A 26,598-nucleotide genomic window follows, 5' to 3' on the forward strand; every position below is an offset into this window, starting at 1 on the left:
AATCAGCAGCCATCTGCCGAAGGAACGAGGAGAAAGATAGCTGGTCGGCTAGAGCCGGGCCTCGAGAAGGACTCGAGGACATCGAGGCCTCTGGATCCAATGAGAATGGGGATCGTGGTGGTGAGATAGACCCCATTGAGTCCTCGAGCTCCGGTAGCGGAGGCGGAGAAGTAGCCGGTGGTGTATACTGCAGGAACGGCTGTTTTCAATGAGGCGAGGCATGCCTGGTCAAGTGCCTCGATGAATGCCTCGATCGATGATGCAAGCTGTGTCTGGATGCCGGTCTCGATGGACGAGGCGAGTGTGTCTTTGCTGAGGCCCCCAGATAGTGGATGGGGCTGGAGGCCGTTGATTGAAGCAGGGGTGGATGGCTGGAATCACCCCGAGGCACCCGCAGTGACTCGAGCCCCTGCATCGGGTGGAACGGCTCCAACGGAGGCACTCGCAAAAACTCTACTCCTTGCATCAAGTGGATCAGTTCCAACAGAGGCACTCGCAGACTCTACTCCTTGCGTCGAGTGAATCGGTTCCAACGGAGGCATGGGCAAAGACTCTGCTCCTTGCGATGCATGCACCGATGCCAGACCAGACACTCGCAGAGACTCTGCTCCCTGTAGAGAGTGTGTGTATCGCTGAGGCACTGCAGGCGGCTCGACCTCGCGGGAGGCCTCCCCGTGCCCAGGCTGGATTTGAGTGAGAAGCTTAGGCCCTATGGTGGTGAAGAGCTCAATGAATTGCTTCTCTAGCAAGGTATGGAACGAAGCCGGCAAGGATGGATCCGCATCTGCAATGGAACCACCTGCATGGGCTTCGCGCTCCTTAGAGCAGTGTTTTTCAACCGCTGTTCTGCGGCACACTAGTGTGCCGCGAGATGTTGCCTGGTGTGCCGTACGGTCAGGGCCGCCATCAGGGCAGTTCCACCAGTCTAGGGAGAGGGGCGGTCCGCCCCACGTGGACAGGAGAGAGCTGGACGGGGGACCCGCGGAGTTCAATACATCTCGAGCCGCGAGGCTCGTCTTCTGTTCCTGCCTGCCCTGCAGCTAACATATAGCCGATCGCAAGTGTTCCCCGATATCAGCGCTGACGTCGGAGGGAGGGCTTAAGCAAAGCCTGCCCTCCGACGTCAGCGCTGACGTCGGAGAATACTTCCGTTCGGCTATTTGTGCGCGGCAGGGCAGGCAGGAAGCAGAAGACAAGCCTTGCGGCTCGAGCTTCGTTTTGCTGAGAAAGTTGCAAAGATGGGCTGGGAGGCAAACACGGAACACAAAAGGGGGGAGGGAGTGCGTTTTGGACACAAGGCATGAACTTGGGAGAGAGGAAGGGAGGGAAAGAGATGCTGAGGTGGGGGAGGGAATGGGTTTTTGGACACAGAAGGCATGGACTTGGGAGAGAGGAAGGGAGGGAAAGAGATGCTGAGGTGGGGGAGGGAATGCGTTTTTGGACACAGAAGGCATGGACTTGGGAGAGAGGAAGGGAGGGAAAGAGATGCTGAGGTGGGGGAGGGAGTGCGTTTTGGACACAAGGCATGAACTTGGGAGAGAGGAAGGGAGGGAAAGAGATGCTGAGGTGGGGGAGGGAATGGATTTTTGGACACAGAAGAAATGGACTTGGGAGAGAGGAAGGGAGGGAAAGAGATGCTGAGGTGGGGGAGGGAATGCGTTTTTGGACACAGAAGAAATGGACTTGGGAGAGAGGAAGGGAGGGAAAGAGATGCTGAGGTGGGGGAGGGAATGCGTTTTTGGACACAGAAGGCATGGACTTGGGAGAGAGGAAGGGAGGGAAAGAGATGCTGAGGTGGGGGAGGGAATGCGTTTTTGGACACAGAAGAAATGGACTTGGGAGAGAGGAAGGGAGGGAAAGAGATGCTGAGGTGGGGGAGGGAATGCGTTTTTGGACACAGAAGAAATGGACTTGGGAGAGAGGAAGGGAGGGAAAGAGATGCTGAGGTGGGGGAGGGAATGAGTGTTTGGACACAGAAGGCATGGACTTTGGAGAGAGGAAGGGAGGGAAAGAGATGGTTGTGTACACGGGGAATAGAAGAAAGGAGAATTTTTGGTCATAGGGAGGAAGTGAGGTACAGATAGTGGCATACCAGGGTGGGGGGGGCAGTCTGCCCCACCCCGGGTTTACGTCCCAAGGGGGTGCACAGCTGGCCACCCTCCAGTGTTGTCCCTAGGCCGGCAAACTGCGACTCTTTAGCCACTTGAGTGCCACCGCCGCCATCGGGAACAGGCCGGCGCCAAGTTCTCCCTGCTTTTCCCTGTGGGGCCGGCCAACTCTCGCCACTCGCGTCAATTCTGACGTCGGAGAGGACGTTCTGGGCCAGCCAATCGCTGCCTGGCTGGCCTAGAACGTCCTCTCCGACGTTAGAATTGACGACGGGTGGCGAGAGTTGGTCGGCCCTGCGGGGAAGAGAAGCAGGGAGAACTCGGTGCCGGCCTGTTCCCGATGGCGGCAGTGGCAGCCTATTCCCCAGTGGCGGTGGCAGCATTATAAAATACTTTCTTTGTGTTTATTTGATTCCTATATATTTATATATAGTCAATATAGGCACAGTTAAATTTTTTAACTTTTTCTAATGGTGGTGTGCCTCGTGATTTTTTTCATGAAACAAGTGTGCCTTTGCCCAAAAAAGGTTGAAAAACACTGCCTTAGAGGCAGTGTTTGAGTGCTTGGGCTTAGAAGCCTTAGGCACTTTTAGCACCACCGGTGGGATAGGCTGCTGTGCTACCTGACCTAAAGAGACCGAGGAAGGCATCGCAGCAGGCGCTGGAGTCGGAGCCGGCACGAACGATGCAGGCTTGATGAGACTCGGCGCCGCAGAGGTGAAAGGCTGGGGAGCAGCAGATGATGTCGAAGGTGAAGGGCCCTTCGATGAAGATTGCTCCGTCGAGGACTCCATGCTGAACAGCGACTCCCATAAGATGCATTGCCATTTGAAAGCACATGTGGTGAGTGTGGAGCAAGGCAGGCATGATTTCGGGAGGTGTTGAGGCCCGAGACACCGAATACAGCGTCGATGAGGGTCCGTTAGCGAAATCGCGCGCTGGCACTTGGCACACTTTTTAAAACTGGTGATAGGCCGGGACATAGGCTGGAAAAGCTCCGCTGCAAGATCGAAGCTGCGGGGCTGCGGCCACGTGGCCTGCCCAGTCAAACGGATGGAAGAAATTTTTTTTTATTTTTTTTTTTTGAAAACAAGAAAGAACGCGAAAATCAGCGATTAAGATAAAAATAAACCAAAACCGCGGACTTTAGAAGGCACAAGTGAAAAACTTCATGCAGAGAGTTGAAGACGGACTTGGCTCCGCGGAAAAGTAAGAACTGAGGAGACGCGCCCTGGTCTGGGCAGGAAGGCACTCGCGCATGCGCAGTGCGGGCGACTTGAAACTTCGAGTTTCTTCAAGCAAGACTGCTTGTGAGGCGTCCGCAATGAGGCTCCGTTGGATCACGACACCCCAATACTGAGAATACCTGCCTGCTTGTCCTGGGATAAAAAGGTATTTTCAGATTTTCCATTTTCGTTTTATTTCTATTTGTTAATTTGTAAAGTGGTGATTGTTATTTGTCAGTTTTTTCAAATTTACATCTGCTATCTTTTATATTTTGAACAGTATTAGGGGATGTGTGTTACTGTTTCTGTGGCGTACTTCTTGGCTGTTTAGTTTAACTTTTGTCCACATATTTCTATCTTTAGTTTGTGATTACTTATTCTGTACTGGGTGAGGGTATATCCGAGTTCTGAGTGTATGATAAGGAGAAATTAAGTTTTTACCTGCTAATTTTCTTTGTTTTAGTCCCTCCAGACCGGCACAGAACGAATGGGTTCACATTCCTCTGCCAGCAGGTGGAGACTGAATCACATTGACTTTTGGCAGTAGTACAAGTGGGCTGTGCAGTCCCATCTACAATCAGTCTGACGAATATCCAAGCAGAAACTAACTAGGCTGAACAAGAAAACAACCAACTCTACTCTCACATGGAGAAGATAAATTAAGTGTCCAGATCGGACCTGGAAACACTGTTGGATACTAATTAGAACAAGAATCTTCAAAAACGTCCCCACAATTCACCAGCTAACCAGACAAACCAAATGCTGCTGCTCTTATTATATTCCCCCAACAACAAAGATAAACAATACCACAGGAAAAAAATACACACTTTGTGAAAAAATACCAAATAAATGACAGGGCGGGGTCTGTGCAGGTATGGAGTGACTAAAAGAAAGAAAATTAGCAGGTAAAAACCTAATTTCTCCTTCTTTTGCATCCCTCTAGACCAGCACAGAATGGATGGGACATATCAAAGCAGTATCCATCATGGGTGGGACCCCTGAAGGGCCACCACAAGAACACGCTCACTGAACACCATTTCCCGATGCATCTGAACATCCACACTGTAGTGGCGAACAAAAGAATGGAGAGAAGACCAAACTGCAGCTTTACAGATATCCACCAGAGACACAAGAGAAGACTCAGCCCAAGAAGATGCCTGACCCCGAGCGGAATGAGCTTTGAGAAAATCTGGAACAGGTTTCTTTTGAAGGTATTCCTAAGCGATAGCCTCTTTGATCCGGTGTGCAATTATAGCTTTAAAAGCACCGTTTCCCTTATGTGAGTCTGCGAATAGGACAAAAGGATGATCCAACCGATGGAACTCCTGGGTCCGCTGAACGTACGTGCAAAGGACCCTACGGTCTCAAAGCTGTAGTCTGTGCCTGAAGGGTGGCCAGGCGTACAGATGAGGCTCCTCTAAAGAAATTAAATATGAGGCAGTGGGGGAAATGGGGGGAGGGACTCAATCCTTTCAGTGTGGCACCCCCGAGGTAGGACCAACCCCCAAAAGGGTCCCCCAAGCTCTGTCTGGACAGCAAAAAATGGACAATAAAAAGGCCATTAATCAGATCCAACAGGCCCTAACTATCAAAAGGAAAGATTGCACAGGCTTACCACCTCCACCTGTTGGAGACTGAGGACAGACTGATTGTAGATGGGACTGCACAGTCCACTTGTACTACTGCCAAAAGTCAATGTGTCTCAGTCTTCACCTGCTGGCAAAGGAACACAAACCCATCCGTTCTGTGCTGGTCTGAAGGGACGCTAAAAGAGGACATGGTTTTCTGTTAGCATTTACTGTGCAGGATCAATCTGTATTAAGTTTAATTTTACAATAAAAATTGATTCAACTTTAAACTTAAAAAGCTATGCATGCAAGAGTCTGGATTCTTATGTTTCAAATGAATATTTGTCTACATATTCTATTTAGTTTATGGATACTTAGTTTGTATTTGCTGAAGGTCTATCTGTAGTTTGTGTGAGTGACAAAGTATAAATCAATTGGAGATTAAATTATAATAATCAATTCACCAACCTTATGATGTATCAAATAAAGTGAATTAAATTGTTTAAATGAATTACACAAACTAAGTGACAAAGGCCAGATTTTCTGTTAGCATGGAGTTTCTATGTAAGGACCTGGCTTGTTCTGTGCTGCAGCAGGTGTACTGTTGTTCTAAGGCCCATGACATATTTACAGTGCCAACTTTTCCTAGGTAGGGTCCTTTATGTGAGTTTTGGTAATTATGCTGGAATGACAGATTTGCTCTAGGTCCTGAATTACTTTGTACTTGCTGCTACTGAGATATTAGAAACAAATATTTTTTGTATGGCAAGTATTATAGGGAAATGTTCTAGCTCTGCTCTATATCATAGTAACATAGTAGATGACAGCAGATAAAAACCTGAATGGTCCATCCAGTCTGCCCAACCTGATTCAATTTAATTTTTTTAATTTTTTCTTCTTAGCTATTTCTGGGCAAGAATCCAAAGCTTTATCCTGTACTGTGCTTGGGTTCCAACTGCCGAAATCTCTGTTAAGACTTATTCCAGCCCATCTACACCCTCCCAGCCATTGAAGCCCTTCCCAGCCAATCCTCCACCAAACGGCCATATACAGACACAGACCATGCAAGTCTGCCCAGTACTGGCCTTAGTTCAATATTTCACATCACCAACGCCTTCCTAGATTCACACTGGCTTCCAATACAAGCCCACGTCCAATTCAAACTATACTGCATATTATTCAAAACATTAAACGAAACGGCACCCTCCCACCTAAACAACCGCCTAAATAGGAACCTCTCATCCAGACAGAGGAGAAAACAGTCCCCTTTCTCCTACCCCCCTTTTAAAGGAACTAAACGCAAAAAAATGTACGACAACTTACTAGCAACACATGCAGCTAAATTGGACCCCTCCATCACCAACCTACTGACAGCTTCAACTGACCTCAAAGCTTTCCGAAAAAAAATCAAAACCATATTCAAGAAATTCATCCAAATGTCCTAACCCCCATTATTTTCCCCTCTCTCTCCCTCTTAGTATCCTCCCTTCAAAATTGTTTTAGACTTAACGCCTTTAATTTTACTCCTCTTCCTGAAAATGACCAGCTATCATTTTGATGTATTAGGCTCAACGTCTTTAATTGTATTCCTATTCCCGGAAATGTCCAGTTATCTTTTTGATGTAATCCGCTTAGAACTGTAAGGTACAGGCGGAATAGAAGTCATTAATGTAATGTAATATTTAATCTTATTTTCTGATTCTAGATCCTTTGTGTTCATCCCACGTTTCTTTGAACTCAGTCACAGTTTTACTCTCCACCACTTCTCTCGGGAGCGAATTCCAGGCATCCACCACCCTCTCCGTAAAGTAGAATTTCCTAACATTGCCTTTGAATCTACCACCCCTCAACCTCAAATTATGTCCTCTGGTTTTACCATTTTCCTTTCTCTGAAAAAGATTTTGTTCTACGTTAATACCCTTCAAGTATTTGAACGTCTGAATCATATCTCCCCTGTCTCTCCTTTCCTCTAGGGTATACATATTCAGGGCTTCCAGTCTCTCCTCATACGTCTTCTGGCGCAAGCCTCCTATCATTTTCGTCACCCTCCTCTGGACCGCCTCAAGTCTTCTTACATCCTTCGCCAGATACGGTCTCCAAAATTGAACACAATACTCCAAATGGGGCCTTACCAATGACCTGTACAGGGGCATCAACACCTTCTTCCTTCTACTGACTACGCCTCTCTTTATACAGCCCAGCATCCTTCTGGCAGCAGCCACTGCCTTGTCACACTGTTTTTTCACCTTTAGATCTTTGGATACTATCACCCCAAGGTCCCTCTCCCCGTCCGTGCATATCAGCTTCTCTCCTCCCAGCATATACAGTTCCTTCCTATTATTAATCCCCAAATGCATTACTCTACATTTCTTTGCATTGAATTTTAGTTGCCAGGCATTAGACCATTCTTCTAACTTTTGCAGATCCTTTTTCATATTTTCCACTCCCTCTTCGGTGTCTACTCTGTTACTTATCTTGGTATCATCTGCAAAAAGGCATACTTTTCCTTCTATCTCTTCAGCAATGTCACTCACAAACATATTGAACAGGATTGGCCCCAGCACTGATCCCTGAGGGACTCCACTACTCACCTTTCTTCCTTCGAGCGACTTCCATTAACTAAGACCCTCTGGCGTCTGTCCGACAGCCAGTTTCTGACCCAGTTCACCACTTTGGGTCCTAACTTCAGCCCTTCAAGTTTGTTCAACAGCCTCCTATGAGGAACTGTATCAAAGGCTTTGCTGAAATCCAAGTAAATTACATCTAGCATATGTCCTCGATCCAGCTCTCTGGTCACCCAATCAAAAAATTCAATCAGGTTCGTTTGGCACGATTTACCTTTTGTAAAGCCATGTTGCCTCGGATCCTGTAACCCATTAGATTCAAGGAAGTACACTATCCTTTCTTTCAGCAAAACTTCCATTATTTTTCCAACAACTGAAGTGAGGCTCACTGGCCTGTAGTTTCCTGCTTCATCCCTGTGACCACTTTTATGAATAGGGACCACATCCGCTCTCCTCCAATCCCCAGGAATCACTCCCGTCTCTAGAGATTTGTTGAACAAGTCTTTAATAGGACTCGCCAGAACCTCTCTGAGCTCCCTTAGTATCCTGGGATGGATCCCGTCTGGTCCCATCGCTTTGTCTACCTTCAGTTTTTCAAGTTGCTCATAAACACCCTCCTCCGTGAACGGCGCAGAATCTACTTCATTTTCTCGTGTAACTTTGCTAGACAATCTCGGTCCTTCTCCAGGATTTTCTTCTGTGAACACAGAACAGAAGTATTTGTTTAGCACATTCGCTTTCTCCTCATCACTTTCCACATATTGGTTCCCAGCATCTTTTAGCCTAGCAATTCCATTTTTCATCTTCCTCCTTTCACTAATATATCTGAAAAAATTTTTGTCTCCCTTTTTTACATTTTTAGCTATTTGTTCTTCCGCCTGTGCTTTCGCCAGACGTATCTCTCTCTTGGCTTCTTTCAGTTTCACCCTGTAGTCTTTTCTGCTCTCCTCTTCTTGGGTTTTTTTATATTTCACGAACGCCAACTCTTTCGCCTTTATTTTCTCAGCCACTAGGTTGGAGAACCATATCGGCTTCCTTTTTCTCTTGTTTTTATTGATTTTCTTCACATAAAGGTCCCTAGCCATTTTTATTGCTCCTTTCAGCTTAGACCACTGTCTATCCACTTCTCTTATGTCCTCCCATCCTAACAGCTCCTTCTTCAGGTACTCTCCCATAGCATTAAGTTTCAAGTTTATTAGATTTTAATATACCGACCATCAAGCAAATATCTGGACGGTTTACATTAGATTTAAAAATGACAGATAAGAGTAGAAACAATTGAAAAAATGTTAAGTAATTTAAATAATATATAGTGAACATTAAAAACAATAACAAGACGGACTTGACAGTGAGGAGAGAGGAAATGGATGGGTAAAGTTACATTGTAGATAGAAAAAGGAGAAAGAGGGGTTGGGAAAAAACATGTTGGATGGGGAAAAAAATATATTGAATGTTTGTGGAAGAAAAAAGTTAGATAGAAGAAAATTAAGTAAAGAGAGATTAAATGGAAGAGAAAGCATCACGAAATAAAAAAGTTTTTAAGTTTTTCTTAAATTTGTCAAGGTGTTGTTCGTCTCGAAGTGGTTGTGGGAGGGAGTTCCATAATGTCGGAGCAGTTACTGCAAAATTTATTTTGCGTGTGTAATAAAACTCTTTTATAGACGGAATCAATAACAGGTTTTGATTTGAAGATCTCAAAGTTCGAGTAGAACACAAAGGAATGAGAAGTTTGTGAAGATATAGTGGCAGGTGAGAAGATTTTATTTTGAATGACAAAAGGATGATTTTGTAGGTGATTCGGTGTGTCACGGGTAGCCAGTGAGCATCTTTCAGAGCTGGCGTAACGTGATCATATTTACCTAGGTTATAGATGAGTTTTATTGCAGAGTTTTGTATGAGTTGAAGACGACGAATTTCTTTTTGTGGGAGGCCATTGAGTATGGAATTACAGTAATCCAGGTGAGAGATAATTAAAGAATGGACAAGAATTTTGATAGATTCGGTTTCTAGAATTGAGGTCAATGAACGAATTATGCGAAGTTTATAAAAACATGTTTTAACTACCGAACTAATATGGTCATGAAATGATAGGTCTTTATCAATGGTAACTCCCAAGAGTTTTATTTTTGTCTCCATTTGAATTGGGATGGATTTAATAGAAATTTTTTCTGGTAGAAATTCAGAATTTTTGATTGAAAATAGAAGACCGCGAGATTTATCTATGTTGAGAGAAAGTTTGTTAGAATGAAGCCAATCATTTATGGAGTCCAGTTTATTGTTTATATCTTTTATTTCAGACGTTTTGGAAATATTAATTGGGTGAAGGAGTTGTATGTCGTCTGCATAGGCAAAGATCGTGAAGCCAATAGATTGTGCTAGGGTTAAGAGGGGAGATAGAAAGATATTGAATAGTAATGGAGAAAGAATGGAACCTTGTGGAACCCCATACGTTAATGATATTGAGGGAGAGATTTCATTTCTGGCAAAGACTTTGAAGCTGCGTTCTTGAAAGTAAGACGAAAACCAAGATAGTGCCGTTCCTGTGATACCGCACTCTTTAAGTCTGTCTAGGAGAAGCGAGTGGTCAATGGTGTCGAAAGCAGCGGATAGGTCGAGTGAGATAAGAAGGACAGATTTTTGGTGGTCATGATAGTAGTGTATAGTTGAAATAAGGCCTAGCAGAGACAGTTCTGTTGAATGTGATGAACGGAAGCCTGTTTGACAGGGGTGTAAAGCAAAGGTTTTTTCAATGAATTCTGACAATTGTGTGTGTATGATTTTTTCCGTTAGTTTAGATATTAAAGGAAGATTTGCAATTGGACGGTAGTTTGCTGGGAGTGAGGGATCAAGATTGTGATGTTTAATTTTTGGAAAAACGAGAGCAGTTTTCCATGTCAAAGGAACAGAACAGTTGGAAAATGATTTAGATATCATTTCCCAGAGATATGGACCGAAGAAGGAAAAGAATTTTTTGAGAAGAAAAGGAGGAATGCTTTCGAGGGGAGTGTTAGAGGTATTGAGAGATTTCAATATTAGAAATAAATTTGCTAGTGAGGGCATTGTAAATGTAGAAAAGGTACTGAATGAAAGAGTGGAAGAGTCAGTGGTGATTAAAGTCCGTACGTTTGAAATCTAGGACTTTAAGTATCGTGCGGCCGCTCTCCACTTTAGCCGTTATATCAAACCAAACCGTTTGATGATCGCTACTTCCCAGGTGAGCACCCACTCGAACATTAGAGATACTCTCTCCATTTGTGAGGACCAGATCCAATATCGCTTTTTCCCTTGTGGGTTCCGTCACCATTTGTCTGAGCAGAGCCTCTTGAAAGGCATCCACAATCTCCCTACTTCTTTCAGATTCTGCAGACGGAACATTCCAGTCCGCATCCGGCAGGTTGAAATCTCCCAACAGCAGAACCTCCTCTTTCCTTCCAAACTTTTGGATATCCAATCAGATCCTTATCAATTTGCTGTGATTGAGTCGGAGGTCTGTAGACAACACCCACATAGATAGAAGTTCCATCTTCTCTTTTCAGAGCAATCCATATCGCTTCTTCCTCTCCCCAGGTCCCTTGCATTTCGGTTGCTTGGATATTGATCTTTACATAAAGAGCTACTCCTCCACCTTTTTGACCATCTCTGTCCTTCCTAAAAAGATTATATCCCGGTATGTTTGCATCCCATCCATGTGATTCACTGAACCATGTCTCTGTGATAGCGACAATATCTAGATCTGCCTCTAACATCAGGGCTTGCAGATCATGAACTTTGTTAATTAGACTGCGACTATCAATTATTAGGTAAGGGGAAAGTGATTCTATGGGTACAGAATGTATGTTTGGATTTAAAACAAAGTATGGAGGATCATATGTACATATGTTGAAGGAATGTGGAGGGTGCTAAGTTTTACTGGAGGCTTAAGAGTGCAACCTGTTGTCTCCTCTCCCAGTATCCCAGCTCTCGATGTGGCCCGCTGAAGCTGAATCCTGTGCTGCAGTCCTCACTGCAGTTATTTTTTGGGCGCAGCAGGGAAGACAAGATGGTGAAAGGTGCCTGGTTTTCCTCTTTCAAAAAACTGGCAATCCTTGGCTCACCGTTCTCCAAGGCCCACCTGCCGAAAGACATCTACTGCCTATGAAACCCCTATCAGAAAACTGCACGAATCAAGGTTAGTATTCTAAGCCGCTGACTCTGTTACTAAAAGTATGCTCTATTCATTAATGAGAAGTCTACATGCCTGAGGTGCTGGTGCTGGCAAACTTGCACATACTCAGTTCGTACATAAGTACTGAGCATGTCCAGAGTGCTAGTGCCAACAGCTCTGAATGTTGCCACTGATGGCCGCAAATTATTTTTTGTAATTCTTTATTGAAAGTATTAGCAGAAACATACATTAACAAAGAATTGTACTGAAAATACACCAGAATCTCATTTTAAACATGGGTTGGTTGTCTTCATCTGGCAGGACTTAGGAATGCTTACCAGCTAATGTATCTAATTTTTAAATGTCATGGGGAGTGTGTGAAGATAGTGAGAAAAGAGGAAATGTGAACCTACTCAACCTACCCATTGACCTACTCATAAATTGCTTTTGGGTACGCCACTGATTTTAGCATTCATATATATTCAACTGAGATAAAGACAAAATTTTCAAATGTCTATATGCACCCAACCTGAAAACAGTCTCTGCTTGAAGTACCTCTATGTAAACTGCTTTGAGTGTGGTTGTAAAACTACAAAAAGGCGGTATACAAGTCCCAATCCCTATCCCCCTTTACGAACAGAAAGAAGTACAAAGTAAGGTTCCTCTCTCCCTACCAGCATTACCTGTTGCTGCTGCTGGCGCTGCTGGTTGGCTTTCTGTTTGGCACGTCGCTCCAGGAACTGCTTGGCAAACTCTTTGGCTTCCAGGGTGTCCCCCAGGTATGAACGAATGTAGTCATGGACATCATAAGGGGAGTCTACCTCCTTCAGGAAGGAGACGAAAGTGGGAACTGAAAGGAAACAGAGGTTCATTCACACTTTCAACTCGCTTCTCACTGATCCGCCCAAGATACACATCTTGCAACTAAACCCCTGACACTCTCATCTTAAAGCAAGTATGTAATAGACTATTGTAAATATGAAGATATCAGTGTTCTTTAAATAAAAAGAAATGAAGAGTTGGCATTTTGATCCCGAGGTAAACATACCATCGAGGTTGTTGGAGGTGTTGAGTGCGTGCAGCATTTGCTCACACCACTGTGTGAAGCCATCCTGGGGTCTCCCAATACCTTGCAGTAGCTTCAGCAGCTTCTCCTCTTCATCTGTCTTCTTTCGGCTTGTTCTGCTGGGGACACCATATGACTCACTACAAGGGAATACAGAAACAAAAAAATCAGCCTAGTCTGTGACTGGCTAGCAAAAGGGACTGGGGATTTTGGCATTCATTGTCTACTCCTGATCAAATAATTCATTACCTAATACTGTAGGGTTATTATTTCTTTCAGCTGAATGTTAATTTGACCAGGATCTCTTACTCTCTCCTTTCTCTAACTGAGATATTTCCACAGACTCCATACTGTGGACATTATTTTATTTATTTATAATAATAATAACTTTATTTTTCTATACCGCCATAGTCAAACTGACTTCTAGGCAGTTCACTTAGAAAGAAGGCTGGACAATCAGCGAATTACACAATGCAAGAAAAAGGAAGTTACATGATAATTAGGGAAGCATAGGGAAGGAATACATGAGAGAAAGAAGTTACATAATACATTGGGGTTATAAGGGGAAAGAATACTTGAGAGAGGTCATCTGATTAGGCAAGGAATTTGTCAAATAGAGCAGTTTTAATTGATTTTTGGAATGTGTTGTAGGTCTGTCTGGCTTTATTTATGTGGTTTCGCAGCCAGGATTGCTGTCTGTTTGCTTGGAACATGAAGGTTCTGTCTAGGAAGGATTTGTATTTGCAGCCTGTGATCATTGGGTATGCAAAGATGTTTTTGTTTCTGGTTGTACGTTTGGGGTTGTGCAGAGTGAAGTATGTTTGCAGGTAGGAAGGTGCTAGGCCCCAGACTTGTTTGTAACAGATACATGCAAATTTGAACAGTATTCGCGCCTCCATTGGTAGCCAATTATTTAGCCCATCCTTCCAAAGGAACCCAGAATGGGTTACAAAGTACATCCACAATATAATCGAGACAGGACAGAGATGACATAATTTACAATATAAGCCTACTGAGGGAGGCGTGGCTTGGAGTCGCAGCGGGATAGTCGGGTGAAGGCTGAGCTCCTTAGTAACAGGCTTTTGAAAGTAGTTTTTAAGCTTTTAAATCAGTCTGTATTTTAATATAAGTCGGAAGAACGGATGAAAAATATGGCAACGAGTAAGCAGATGAAAAATGAGATTGCTGGCAAAAAGATCAAAGATTGAGCCGACGACTCCGTCTAAGGTGCCGTTGCCCAAAGAAAACAGTGAAGACATTTTTGCGGTGCTGAGGCAGCCATAGGAAAAATGAATGCTAGGGCGATCCTTAAAGGCCTGCCGAACAAAAGCCCACAACAGTAAAAGAAAAACAAAAAATATATAATGTCTTTTTTTTTTTTAAACGAAAGAAGAAAAATAAAAGTTTAGAAAACTGACTTAAAAGTCAGAAGCCGCGAGAGTGGGAAGGCAGTGAATTGAAAATTTTTTCAACAGCCGTTGAAAACGTGACTTCTTAGCTCCGTGGAAACTAGAAAACTGAGGGACCGCACACCCTAATGTTGGGTGGGAAGGCACTCGCGCATGCTATTGCGAACTTTCTAAGATCTTAAAGTGGCGATGCATTTTTAAAGTGGTGCGTACCAGGGCTCCATCGGTGACGCCATCCATACGTGAGAATATGCTGCCTGCTTGTCCTGGGAAAAACATATACACTAAGAAGCATCTGGTGAGATTAGGTGGCGTAGGTATGTTGATTCTGAATGGCATTTCTGGGTGCATGTCCTTAAGGCGCTGGGTTTGTAAAGAGGAAGGTTTTCATGGCCCTTCCTGAAGCTCCGAAGTCCATCTAGTGTTCTAACAGGTGGTGGGGGGATGATGTGCCATAGTCTGGGTATGAAATGTGAGTAGGAGTGTTTGCAGGCTGTTTCAATTTTGAGGGAGCAGCCGGGAGGTATGGTTAGTCGTTTTTCTCCTTGGGACCTCAGTGGTAGCTTTGGGAAGTAGATTTATAGTTAGTTTTCATGTAGTGTGGAATTGTTTCATGGAAGGTTTTGAAAACGAGGACCAGGGCCTTGAAGGCGCAGCGCTTTTGAATGGGCAGCCAGTGCATGAAAGCTAATGCAGGGGTAACGAGGTTGCAGATGCCTAGATTTTTCAGGAGGCGGATTGCAGCATTTTGCACCCTTTGGAGGTGGGCGAGAGTTTTGGTAGGCAGGCCCACTAGTAGTGTGTTGCAATAGTCTATGCAGGATAGTACGAAAGCATACAGTAGTTGGGCAAATTTGGGTTCCGAGAAGTATGCACATATGGTTTTTAGCTGACAGAGGTAGTAGAAGGAGGATAATACTAGTTTGGATATGTGATCTGTCATTGATAAGTCTGAGTTGAGAGTTACTCCTAGGCTGCGTACGTTATCCTTGGGTGTAAGGGTGTTTGTACCCCAGGAAAAGGACGGACGGGGGCATACGCAATGGGCATACGGCTGATGAAGTCCACTTGAATACAGTCCACTCCGGCCACATACGCTGCCATCAGCGTCGGGAGATGACTTTCCGTCCAAAGGAAAAGAAGGTGGGACCCTGCCAGTCCCTCCAGAGACCTCAGCAAGTCTTTTAGGGCTAGATGAATGGCCTGGAGCCCCAGCCGAATGATGGACCACTTCCTCTGTAATGGAGTCTAGTCGTACTGAAGGGGACAGTGAGCCACACCAGCTCCGAAGGCTGGCATCCTTGGTTACCACCATCTAGGAGGCAATGTCCAACGGAATAAGAACATAAGAACATAATAATAATAATAATAACTTTATTCTTATATACCGCCAACAATCTTGCGACTTCTAGGCGGTTTACAATGAAGAGAAACTGTACAGACAGCGAATTACAGAGTATAGCATTGAACATCTAGTGATAGTAACAGGAGAGTTACAGGGCTGTGTATTACATGGTTTCACAATGAGTAGCATTATACAGTCGACGATATTCAGAGCATAAGTAGGAGAAGAGAAAGGAGATTGCGCTTTGAGTTACAAAGGTGCAAGGCTGCGAAGGTGAAAAAGATAACATAAGATGTTGATGAGAAGTAAGTTGTTAAGTTGGTACATTTGAACGAAGGACGGGCACCAGTGGGAAAAACTGGTAACAATTAAAGATAGAAATTTTGGCAGAAGAGGGTAGAAGTTGCCTCTGCTGAGTCAGACCAGAGGTCCATCGCGCCCAGCAGTCCGCACCCACGGTGGCCCATCAGGCCCATGACCTGTACGGTGATCATTGTCAAATCCCCTTGGTCTCTATCTATACTCTCTCTATATCCCATCTCTACCTCTATCTGTATCCCTCAATCCCCCTATCTTTCAGGAATTTATCTAATCCTTCTTTAAAACCCTGTAGTGTACTCTGTCCTATCACAACCTCCGGCAGTGCGTTCCATGTGTTCACCACCCTCTGAGTGAAAAAGAACTTCCTAGCATTGGTTCTATACCTGTCCCCTTTCAGCTTCTCCGAGTGCCCCCTTGTACTTGTGGTCCCCATTAGTCTGAAGAATCTATCTATGTCTACCTTCTCGATACCTCTCATGATCTTGAAAGTCACTATCATGTCTCCTCTGAGTCTCCGCTTTTCCAGGGAGAAGAGCCCCAGCCTTTCTAACCTGTCTGCATATGAAAGGTTTTCCATGCCTTTTATCATTTTCGTCGCTCTTCTCTGGACCCTCTCCAGCATTGCCATGTCCTTCTTGAGGTACGGCAACCAATACTGGACACAGTACTCCAGGTGCGTGCGCACCATCGCTTGATACAGCGGCTTGATGACTTCCTTCGTCCTGGTTGTAATACCCTTCTTAATAATACCCAACATTCTATTTGCTTTCTTTGAGGCTGCTGCACATTGTGCCATTGATTTCATTGTTGTATCCACTAGCACACCCAAGTCCTTTTCAAGGTTGCTTTCCCCTAGCACCGATCCCCCCATTTTGTAGCTGAACATCGGGTTCTTTTTCCCTATATGCATGACCTTGCATTTCTCTATATTAAATCGCATTTTCCATTTGTTTGCCCACTCTTCCAGTGTGTTTAGGTCCCTTTGTAGGTCTTCGCATTCCTCCACGGTCCTAACCCTGCTGCAGAGTTTGGTGTCATCTGCAAATTTTATAACTTCACACTTCGTCCCTGTTTCCAGGTCGTTTATAAACACATTGAACAGCAGCGGTCCGAGCACTGACCCCTGTGGAACACCGCTCGTGACCCTCCGCCAGTCCAAGTATTGTCCCTTCACCCCAACCCTTTGTTTTCTGCCTGCCAACCAGTGTTTAATCCATCTGTATATATCCCCTTCCATCCCGTGGTTTTGCAGTTTCCTAAGTAGTCGCTCATGGGGTACCTTGTCAAAGGCTTTTTGGAAGTCGAGGTAAATGATGTCTATGGGTTCCCCTTTGTCCATCTTGCTGTTTATTCCTTCAAAGAAGTGCAGTAAGTTTGTTTGGCACGACCTTCCCCTGCAGAAGCCATGTTGGCTCTCTTTCAGTTGTCCGTTTGTTTCTATGTGCTCACAGATGCTGTCCTTTATCAGTGCTTCCATCATCTTGCCCGGAACTGAAGTCAAGCTTACCGGCCTGTAGTTCCCGGGGTCACCCCTTGATCCCTTTTTAAAAATAGGTGTGACGTTAGCTATTTTCCAGTCCTCCGGGATCTCCCCAGTTTTCAAGGAGTGTTTCCGCTATTTCATTTCTTAGCTCTTTTAGAACCCTTGGGTGGATTCCATCCGGGCCCGGTGATTTGTCGCTTTTCAGTCTATCTATCTGCTGGAGGATCCTCATGGCTTATCTCTATATGCGCCAGTTTTTCTTCTCGATCTCCACTTATGTCCCGGCAGAGCGACTGAGAGCAAAGCCTCCAAAGTCCATGGCAGCTTCATGGCTGAGATATCTCGGTGGAGCGCTCAGCGAGAGGGCCAGGCCTGCTCAAGAGGATGCATTAGCTCCCTTACCCAAGGGACCACCTCCAGTGGGCCACTATGGAGCCCAGAACCTGTAAGTAGTCATGAGCCAAAGATGCCAACTTGTGGGGGTTTTTTTTTCTAAGAACTCTGAAATCTGCAAACACAGTTTCTGTCGCCGAGCCTCGGGCAGGTATACACGGTCCTCCACCGTACCAAATAGCACCCTCCGGAAATTCAGCGACTGATTGGGCGACAGATGGCTCTTGCTGAAAATGAAGCTGACAATCCAGCCCAGGTCCTTGTTCTGGAATACCTGCTCCACTATGGCATTCAATGAGGGTGCACTGAGCAACCAGTCATCCAGATATGGGGAACTTGCAACCTCATCCTCCTCCAATGAGCCCCCCAACCACCAGCACAGTGAAGGTCCGGGGCGCTGTCGTCAGACCACATGGCAGAGCCAAAAACTGATAACGCTGATCCCGCACATGAAACCTCAGAAAGTAGCAGTGAGCTGGAAAAAATATGGGAATCTGTGCCACAGAAAGAACTCAGACTGTAAGCGCATGCTACAAAGCCAGGGAGAAGTAGTAACAGAAATAGGAGGCTTGGCACAGAGACAGGCGAAGGCGCAAAAATGCAGCCTGAATTCTGTGGAACACCGCTGAGCCCCCTAAGCATGCTGAACAGTCTGCGCTCGATTCCCCCTCCCCCTCAGCTTAACAGGAAGTGAGATAAGGTCAAGGACGGCAATGACATCCAAGGAAGACCAGCAGACTGGCTGACACGTACCCAGAAGGGATCAGGTATCAGCCTGTCAGCTACAGATCGAAGTCTGTGAATTCTCAAGCAGGAAGCACTTCAAATGTCTGTAGAATGTGAAAGAACTGTGAAAGGGAACGAAACTACGTCGAATTAAAAATAATAAATTGGAGAAAGCAGAACTAAGACATTACAACCACATGCAGAAGAGAAAGACTGATGGGAGGAGCTAAGCTAGCCTGTGATGTACCCTAGAGGCGGAGTGAAAAACATATAATTCTCTTCTGCAACCCATGCGGCTAAAGAGAAATAACCCTATGGTCTAGAACAGGGGTGCCCAAAAGGTCGATCGCGAAGGCAACACGAGTCAATCGCGGAGCCCATCTTGGGCTCCGTGATAGACTCGCGTTGCCTTCACGTTCTACCTGTTTCCCAACACTGTAAACAGGACACAGAAGCGCCGGGCCAACCAGCCTTCCCCCTCCCGACATCAATTCTAACGTGGGAGAGGAAGTTCTGGCACAGCCAATCGCTGCCCGGCTGGCCTGGAACGTCCTTTCCGACGTCAGAATTGATGTAGGGGTGGAAAGCTGGTTGACCCGGCGCTTCTGCACTCCGTTTACCACGTTGGGAAGCAGGGATAGCTCAGAACTTGGTGGCGGTGGCTTGGGGACCTGTTCCCTGATGGCAGTGGCGGTGGCTTGGGGGAGGGCAGGGAGAAAGAAAGACAAAGAAAGGGAGCAGGGAGGGAGACAGAAAGGAAACAGAAAGGGGGGACAGGGAGACAGAAAAAGAAAGGGAGCATGGAGACAGACAGAATGAAGGGAAACAGAAAGAAAGAAAGGGGTCATGGAGAGAGAAAGACAGAAAGAAAGGAAGGAAGGGGGCAGGGAGAGAGGAAGAAAAAGTTGGGAGAGGAAATGAGGTCTGGAGGAGAGGAAGCATACAGGAGGCTGAAAGAAGGGAAGAAATATTGGATGCATAGTCAGAAGAATAAAGTACAACCAGAGACTCATGAAATCACCAGACAACAAAGGTAGGAAAAATGATTTTTATTTTCAATTTAGTGATCAAAATGTGTCCGTTTTGAGAATTTATATCTGCTGTCTATATTTTGAACTTTGGCCCCCTTTTACTAAACTGCAATAGCGGTTTTTAGCGCAGGGAGCCTATGAGCGTCAAGAGCAGTGCAGAGCATTCAGTGCATCTCCTTGCGCTAAAAACCGCCATCACGGTTTAGTAGAAAGGGAGGGGGTATATTTGTCTATTTTTGTATAGTTGTTACTGAGGTGACATTGCATAAAGTCATCTGCCTTGACCTCTTTGAAAAAACCCTGGAATATAAATGATAATTAAAATTTTCTCTGCGTACAGTGTGCTTTGCATTTTTTTAAATTTTATTTTTGGTAGATCATTTTGACTTGGTCATTTTAAAAGTAGCTCGCAAGCCCAAAAAGTGTGGGCACCCTTGGTCTAGAATGTCTCACCTATTGCACTGGAACATATTTTGGCCTTTATATCAAACTGGAGTCCTCTTTAGCCCCAAAAATAAAGCCCCATTCACCTATATGTGGACGCCTCCAGCATGCTTAACTGATGCCTAAGTCACTTCCACCAAACTCTCGTCTACCTAGCGCCTAGCTGACACTCAAAAGTAGACCTGGTTTTGCAACGCCTACATTTTAGGTGTTAGGTAGATACATTAGCATGCTCAGCAGCATGTAATTCTGTAAAAGGATGTCTATATCAAATCCACACCCATGCCACACCACAGCCACACCTATCCTGTTAGGCGTAACTTTTTCCGATGGGTGTCCAAGAAATTGTGGACATCTATTTTGAGAATCGTGTCCAGCATTTGGACATCTAAGTTCCAATTAATGCTTGTTAAAGTCATTAATTGGGATTATCCACTTTATTTGGACACCTAAGTCGATGGACATCCACATTGTGGACGCCTAAAGTTAGATGTCCTTTACAGACTTTGCCCCAAAATGTCTCCCCCATAGTGATTACATTCGCACGATAACAGAAAAACTATTTTAACCAGTCAAACATCAAAACAGTAATTAACGAATAACCTGAAGATTCAATTGTATGTCAGTCACGGCTCCCCAGGGAGCCGAGGCTCAAAGTTTGGAAACTGCTGATTTAGATAATACTTGAAATATCCTCATTATACCTGGATCTATATGGACACAGCAGCTACAAGATTTATTTTATTCTCTTGTCTGAACTGAATGAATACGACTCTTTTCTATTAGATTTTAATGGCGTTCTTTTCATATATGGCAAAAGAGTTGGCATTCCTGAAATATAAAAAAACCCAGGAAGAAGAGTACAGAAAAGACTACCGAGTGAAACTGAAAGAAGGCAAGAGGGAGATACGTCTGGTGAAATCGCAGGCGGAAGAGCAAATGGCTAAAAATTTAAAAAAGGGAGACAAAAAATTTTTCAGATACATCAATGAAAGGAGGAAGATGAAAAATGGAATTGTTAAACTAAAATATGCTAGGAACCAATATGATGAGAGTGATGAGGAAAAAGCAAACGTGCTAAACAAATACTTCTTCTCTGTGTTCACGGAAGAAAATCCTGGAGAAGGACCGAGATTGTCTGGGAAAGCTACATGGGAAAATGGAATAGATTCTGCGCCATTCACGGAGGAAAGTGTTTATGAACAACTTGAAATACTGAAGGTGGACAAAGCGATGGGACTGGACGGGATCCATCCCAAGATACTGAGGGAGCTCAGAGAGGTTCTGGTGGGTCCTATTAAAGACTTGTTCAACAAATCTCTGAAGACGGGAGAGGTTCCTGGGGACTGGAGAAGAGCGGATGTGGTCACAGAGATGAAGCGGGAAACTACAGGCCGGTAAGCCTCACTTTGTTGGGAAAATAATGGAAGTGTTGCTGAAAGAAAGAATAGTGAACTTCCTAGAATCTAATGGGTTACAGGATCCGAAGCAACATGGCTTTACTAAAGGTAAATCTTGTCAAACGAACCTGATTGAATTTTTTGATTGGGTGACCAGAGAGCTGGATCCAGGACATATGCTAGATGTCATTTACTTAAGATTTCAGCAAAGCTTTTGACACGGTTCTTCATAGGAGGCTCTTGAACAAACTTGAAGGGCTGAAGTTAGGAACCAAAGTGGAGAACTGGATTAGCAACTGGTTAACGGACAGACGCCAGAGGGTGGTGGTTAATGGAAGTCGCTCGGAGGAAGGAAAGGTAAGTAGTGGAGTCCCTCAGAGTTTAGTGCTGGGGCCGATGTTTTCTGGTAGGAATGAATGTTGAAAAGCATACAGTGTGCTTTGTGTATTTTAATTTTGTGGTTAACCATTATTTGTTGTTAATACAATTATATTGTGTGTGTGTGTATATATGAAAAATGAATGGAAAAAATGGTTTACAATTAGTACTATTATGGGGGCAGGGACTGGGGTGGAGACTGGGTAGAGATGGGCCTAACTTAGCCCAGAATTCTTCAACTGCCGGTCCGCATACCGGTGCCGGTCCACAAAATAATTATTTTATTTCCGCCGATCCATAGGTGTCATAAGGTTGAAGAACACTGCCTTAGAGGAAAGGAGGGACAGGGGAGATACGATTCAGACGTTCAAATACTTGACAGGTATTAACATAGAACATAATCTTTTCCAGAGAAAGGAAAATGGTAAAACCAGAGGACATAATTTGAGGTTGAGGGGTGGTAGACTCAAGAGCAATGTAAGGAAATTCGTCTTTACAAGGAGGGTGGTGGATGCCTGGAATGTGCTCTCGAGAGAGGTGGTAGAGATGAAAACGGTGACGGAGTTCAAAAAAGCGTGGAATGAACACAGAGGATCTAGAATCAGAAAATAATAGTAAATATTGAAGAACTAAGGCCAGTACTGGGCAGACTTGCACGGTCTGTGTCTGTATATAGTCGTTTGGTGGAGGATGGGCTGGGGAGGGCTTCAATGGTTGGGAGGGTGTAGATGGACTGGAGTGAGCTTTGACTGAGACTTCAGTAGTTGGAACCTAAGAACAGTACCGGGCAGAGCTTTGGATTCTTTTCCAGAAATAGCTAAGAAGAAGAAGAAAAAAACAAACCAACCCCAACAAATTTTTAGATTGAATCAGGTTGGGCAGACAAGATGGACCATTCGGGTCTTTATCTGACATCATCTACTATGTTACTATGTTCTAAAATGTAAACTGCGTTGATCCATTTGTGGAAAAAATGGTATATCAAGCCTAAATAAACAATATAGATTATTTGGTAAACTGGTACTTTTTCCCATCAAGCTACATTACTTTTCTTCCATGAGTACCAGGTCCTTTTTAGTTACCTCCACTCCCCTGATATATAAGAGAGAAACCACTATTGTTTACCTTCCAAATGTACCTAAATAATGAACTGATTCTGTTTTTTTGTCAGCCCCTTCCTTCCCGTTTTCCCACTGATATACCTGAGAGATGGACTGCTCCTGCTATTTTTCAGCCCAATGCTTCTCACTCCAGATCCTGAGGTTTTCAGGCTCTCCTCCCATAAGCTCATTGAGCTGCTCTTCTCATGGTTGGCCCATAAGGGGTTGGAGTCCGAACTCCACTGTGAAGTCAGGCCTGCTACAGATGAGTTACCCATACTTAGGCCTCCATGCTGCAGAGAAGAATTAAGTAGAAATCCGGTAGATTTACATTTATTTCACCAAATTTTCTTCTTGTTTTTACACACAAGCATTCTAAGCAAATTAAAGGCAACACAAAACCATATTTACAGTATACAAAATTTCTTCTTTGAATTTAGCACATGCTTTTCAGTTGTAGCTCAAGATAAATGTTCCTGTCCCTGTCGTGGTCACAAAGTTTGCATCTAAAGCAATGAAGGATTAAGTAACTTGCCCAAGATCATAAGGAATGTGTGCAGGAATTTGAACCCTGGCTTCCCTGATTCTCAGTCCACTGTTCTAACCATTAGATGGCTACTCCCCTCTAAGAATTTCCTCTCTTCAACCAGGCCAAGAAACAGTAGGCTGGTGCCATGTAGCAAGACTTTACCAGCTAGATCTCATTCTGAGGGAATACTACACAATGTACAACACAGAATTTTCTACTCCCAAATGGGATGCTCCACAAAGTGTGCTAATTTTGTGAAGGGATAAAGCAATTGTAGTCAGACATCGCAGAGAGCAGTGACTGTATCAGCCTGTTGATGAAGGAATAGGGAAAAAGCAAACTCATTCAGAATGTAACTGAGGGGTTATTTTGCTTCCCCTCCCCATCAGTTGCTGCTACTTACCGTTACTAGTGCTCCCTCCTCTTTCCTCTCCAGCATTGAGTAGTAAAATTTAAAGTAATATATTACTTTTAAAAGTAATGAGTAACTGTAATGATTACTTTCACGCAAAAGTAATTAGTAACTGTAATATATTACATTTTCAGTAATGAGTAATATATTTAGTATATAATATCTAATTATTTTATATGGTTACTTTTTAGTGACACCAGTAGTAGTATAAGTGGGCTGTGCAGTCCCGTCTATAATCAGTCTGATGAATAGCCAAGCAGGAACTAAGAATTTAAGAACTGTGAACTATAAACAAGAACACGCTCACCAAAAACTGCGTCCCGATGCGCTTACAGATATCAACCAGAAGCACAAGAGAACTCAGCCCAAGAAGCTGCCTGACCACGAATGGAATGAGCTTTGAGAAAATACCAAAATGGCTTCTTCTGAAGGTATGCCAAAGCGATAGCCTCTTTGATCCAGCATGCAATAGTAACTTTAGAAGCATCGTACCCCTTATGATGATCCACTAGAACAGGGGTTTCAAACTCAAATCACATAAGGGGGCGAAATCTAAAACACAGGCTAAGTCGCGGGACGGATTTTTTCTTTAGATATTTACCCCCTCCTTTGCTGACCTACAGCGTGGGCCCCAGCGGCTGCTCCGACGCTCACAGGACTTCTGTGAGCGCAGGATCAATCGCTACCACCAAAACCCATGCTGAGCGCCAGCAAAGGAGGGGGTTAGTCTTAGTAGAAGTATAGGGATACAACCTCTCCAACCCCATGCCAGCTACAAAATAAATTAAAAAAGAGACTTTTCCTCTCTTTTAGGTCCTAGTTCACGCTTGCTGTCTAAAACCAGCTCTGGCAGGATACACATTTCAAATCTGACATACTGTAATCACAAAATAGAAAATAAAATTATTTTTTCTACCTTTTGTTGTCTGGTCATTTTGCTTTTAATTCCAGTTTCTCTTTCATATTTTGTCTATCTTCTAATTCTCTTTCCAGTGTCTGCTGTCCATTTTTTTTTCTCCTCTTCTCTCTTGCTCCAGTCCCTGTCTCCAACATATTGGTTTTTCCCTTTCAACTTTTCTCCTTTTTTCTTTTCTGCCTCTGGCCACTTAAATCTCACCCTCTTTGGCATCCTTCTCCTTTTTAAATTTTCAGCTACCTATCAATTTTCCATCTTCTCATTCTGGAGCTCTCCCATTTCATCTCACTCTTTTCCCAGGCTCCTATTTCCTTCTATCTCTCCTCCTTTCTCCTCTTGGTCCATTTTGCTTCCTCTCTTTTCTGTTGTTTTTCTTCCCTCCACCCTTGATGATGAACAATGAAGGAAAAAAAATCCTGCATCTCTCTCCCTTCCACCCCCAGGCCTAACATTTCTCCCTCCCTTCCATCTCCAAATCCAACTTCTCTTCCTTTCTCTCCCAACTGCCCCACATCCCATCTCTCCCCCTGTCTGTCTGTCTGCCTCCCTCCCTCCCCCCAGGTCCACCGTTTCTCCCTTTTTCTTCCCAATGGTTCTCCCTTCAAGTATATTTTTCCCTCTTTATCTATACTACCCTAGGTCCAATCTCTCTCTGTTCATCTCACTCTCTTCACAGCCCAGCTTGCCTTTACCTCCAGCGCTGTTCCCTCTCTCCTCACAGCCCAGCATGCCTTTCCCTTCTGCGCCGGTCCCTCTCTCCTCACAGCCCAGCAAGCCTTTCCCTCCAGCGTTGGTCCCTCTCTCCTCACAGCACAGTGTCTTTCCCTCCGACGCTGGTCCAATGTCACCGACAGCCGAGGAATCTGCCGGCCTCAGCGATTTGGCAGTGTTGTACGTTGCTCCTCCTCCTGCTTTTTGCCTGCCGCAGTCTGTCGCCAATGATGCGCAACTTCCTTTTCCGCCCGGGTGGACCGTGGCGGACAGAAGGCAGGAGGGGGAATCATGAACAACACTGCCGAATCACTGCTGAAGTCAGAAGATTTTCCGGAGTGACGGCGACGTCAGACCAGCGCGGAAGGAAGGACACGTTGGGTTGTGAGTAGTGGAAGTTCAGGAGCATTGCTACGGGCCACATAAAAAGGCCAGGCAAGTCAGATTTGGCCCGCGGGCCTTGTGTTTGACACATGTGCGCTAGAAGGACAAAAAGACAATGCAACTGTCAGAACTCTTGAGTCAGCTGAACATAAGCGCAAAGGACTCTACGGACATCCAACCTGCACAATTGCCTCTATTTTAAAGAGTTCCCTCGACTACCCAAGACTGAAAGGGAGAAACGATTTTAGGAAGAAAGGAGGGAACCGGCCAAAGCACAACCCGCTCCTTAGAAAACTTCAGGAAGGGAGGTCTACAGGATGGCAAGCAGGAACATAGCCTTAAGAGTAAGGTCTTTCAACATGCTTGAGCCCAGAGGATAAAAAGGAGGACGCATGAGCACAGAAAGAACAAGATTGAGATCCCAGGCCAGAACCGAAGAACGAACCGGAGGCTGGAAAAACTTTGCGGCTCTAAAGAAGTGGATCACATCTGAAGAAGAGGCCAAATGCCGACTGTGCAACAGACCACAATCTGAACCTGAAGAGATGACCAGGCAAGGTCCTGCTCCAAGCTATCCTGCAAAAAGTCAAGATGGGAGGTAAAAACATGCGAAGGGGAACCACATCCTGAGCGAAACACCACCCTTAAAGAGACGCCAGATACGCACATAGGCCAGAGAAATTGAAAGTCTCCGAGAGCCCAAAAGGGTAGAGATCACCTTATCAGAATAACCTTTCGTGCTTAGGTGTTCCCTTTCAAGAGCTAAGCCGTAAAACAAAAGAGACCCGGATCGAACATGGAAATAGAATCCTGAGTCAAAAATTTGGGTGAGAGGGACAGAGGAAGGGGATCTGCCACGAGCAAAAATCCCCGGGACCGGATGGCATCCATCAAGGAACTGAAAGGGACCATAGTTGAACTGCTTCAACTAATAGCCAAT

At 44.7% G+C, this 26,598-nt stretch overlaps 1 protein-coding gene across 11 annotated transcripts in view; it reads right to left on the reverse strand.

The window, feature by feature from the left end:
- GIGYF1 (GRB10 interacting GYF protein 1) overlaps positions 1-26,598 on the reverse strand; it is a 332,123-nt gene that overhangs the window by 16,792 nt on the left and 288,733 nt on the right. For 10 of the 11 annotated variants that reach the window (XM_033924367.1, XM_033924371.1, XM_033924372.1 and 7 more), the window contains 3 exons: positions 22,809-22,999; positions 12,659-12,816; positions 12,294-12,460 (listed from right to left, as the gene is read on the reverse strand). In XM_033924367.1, coding sequence (XP_033780258.1) covers positions 12,294-12,460; positions 12,659-12,816; positions 22,809-22,999 — 516 coding nt within the window. The remainder of the gene's footprint in view (positions 1-12,293; positions 12,461-12,658; positions 12,817-22,808; positions 23,000-26,598) is intronic. The other variant, XM_033924366.1, reaches the window with a different exon arrangement.

The sequence above is a fragment of the Geotrypetes seraphini genome, chromosome 16, assembly GCF_902459505.1.
Source record: "Geotrypetes seraphini chromosome 16, aGeoSer1.1, whole genome shotgun sequence".
Lineage (NCBI taxonomy): Eukaryota > Metazoa > Chordata > Amphibia > Gymnophiona > Dermophiidae > Geotrypetes > Geotrypetes seraphini.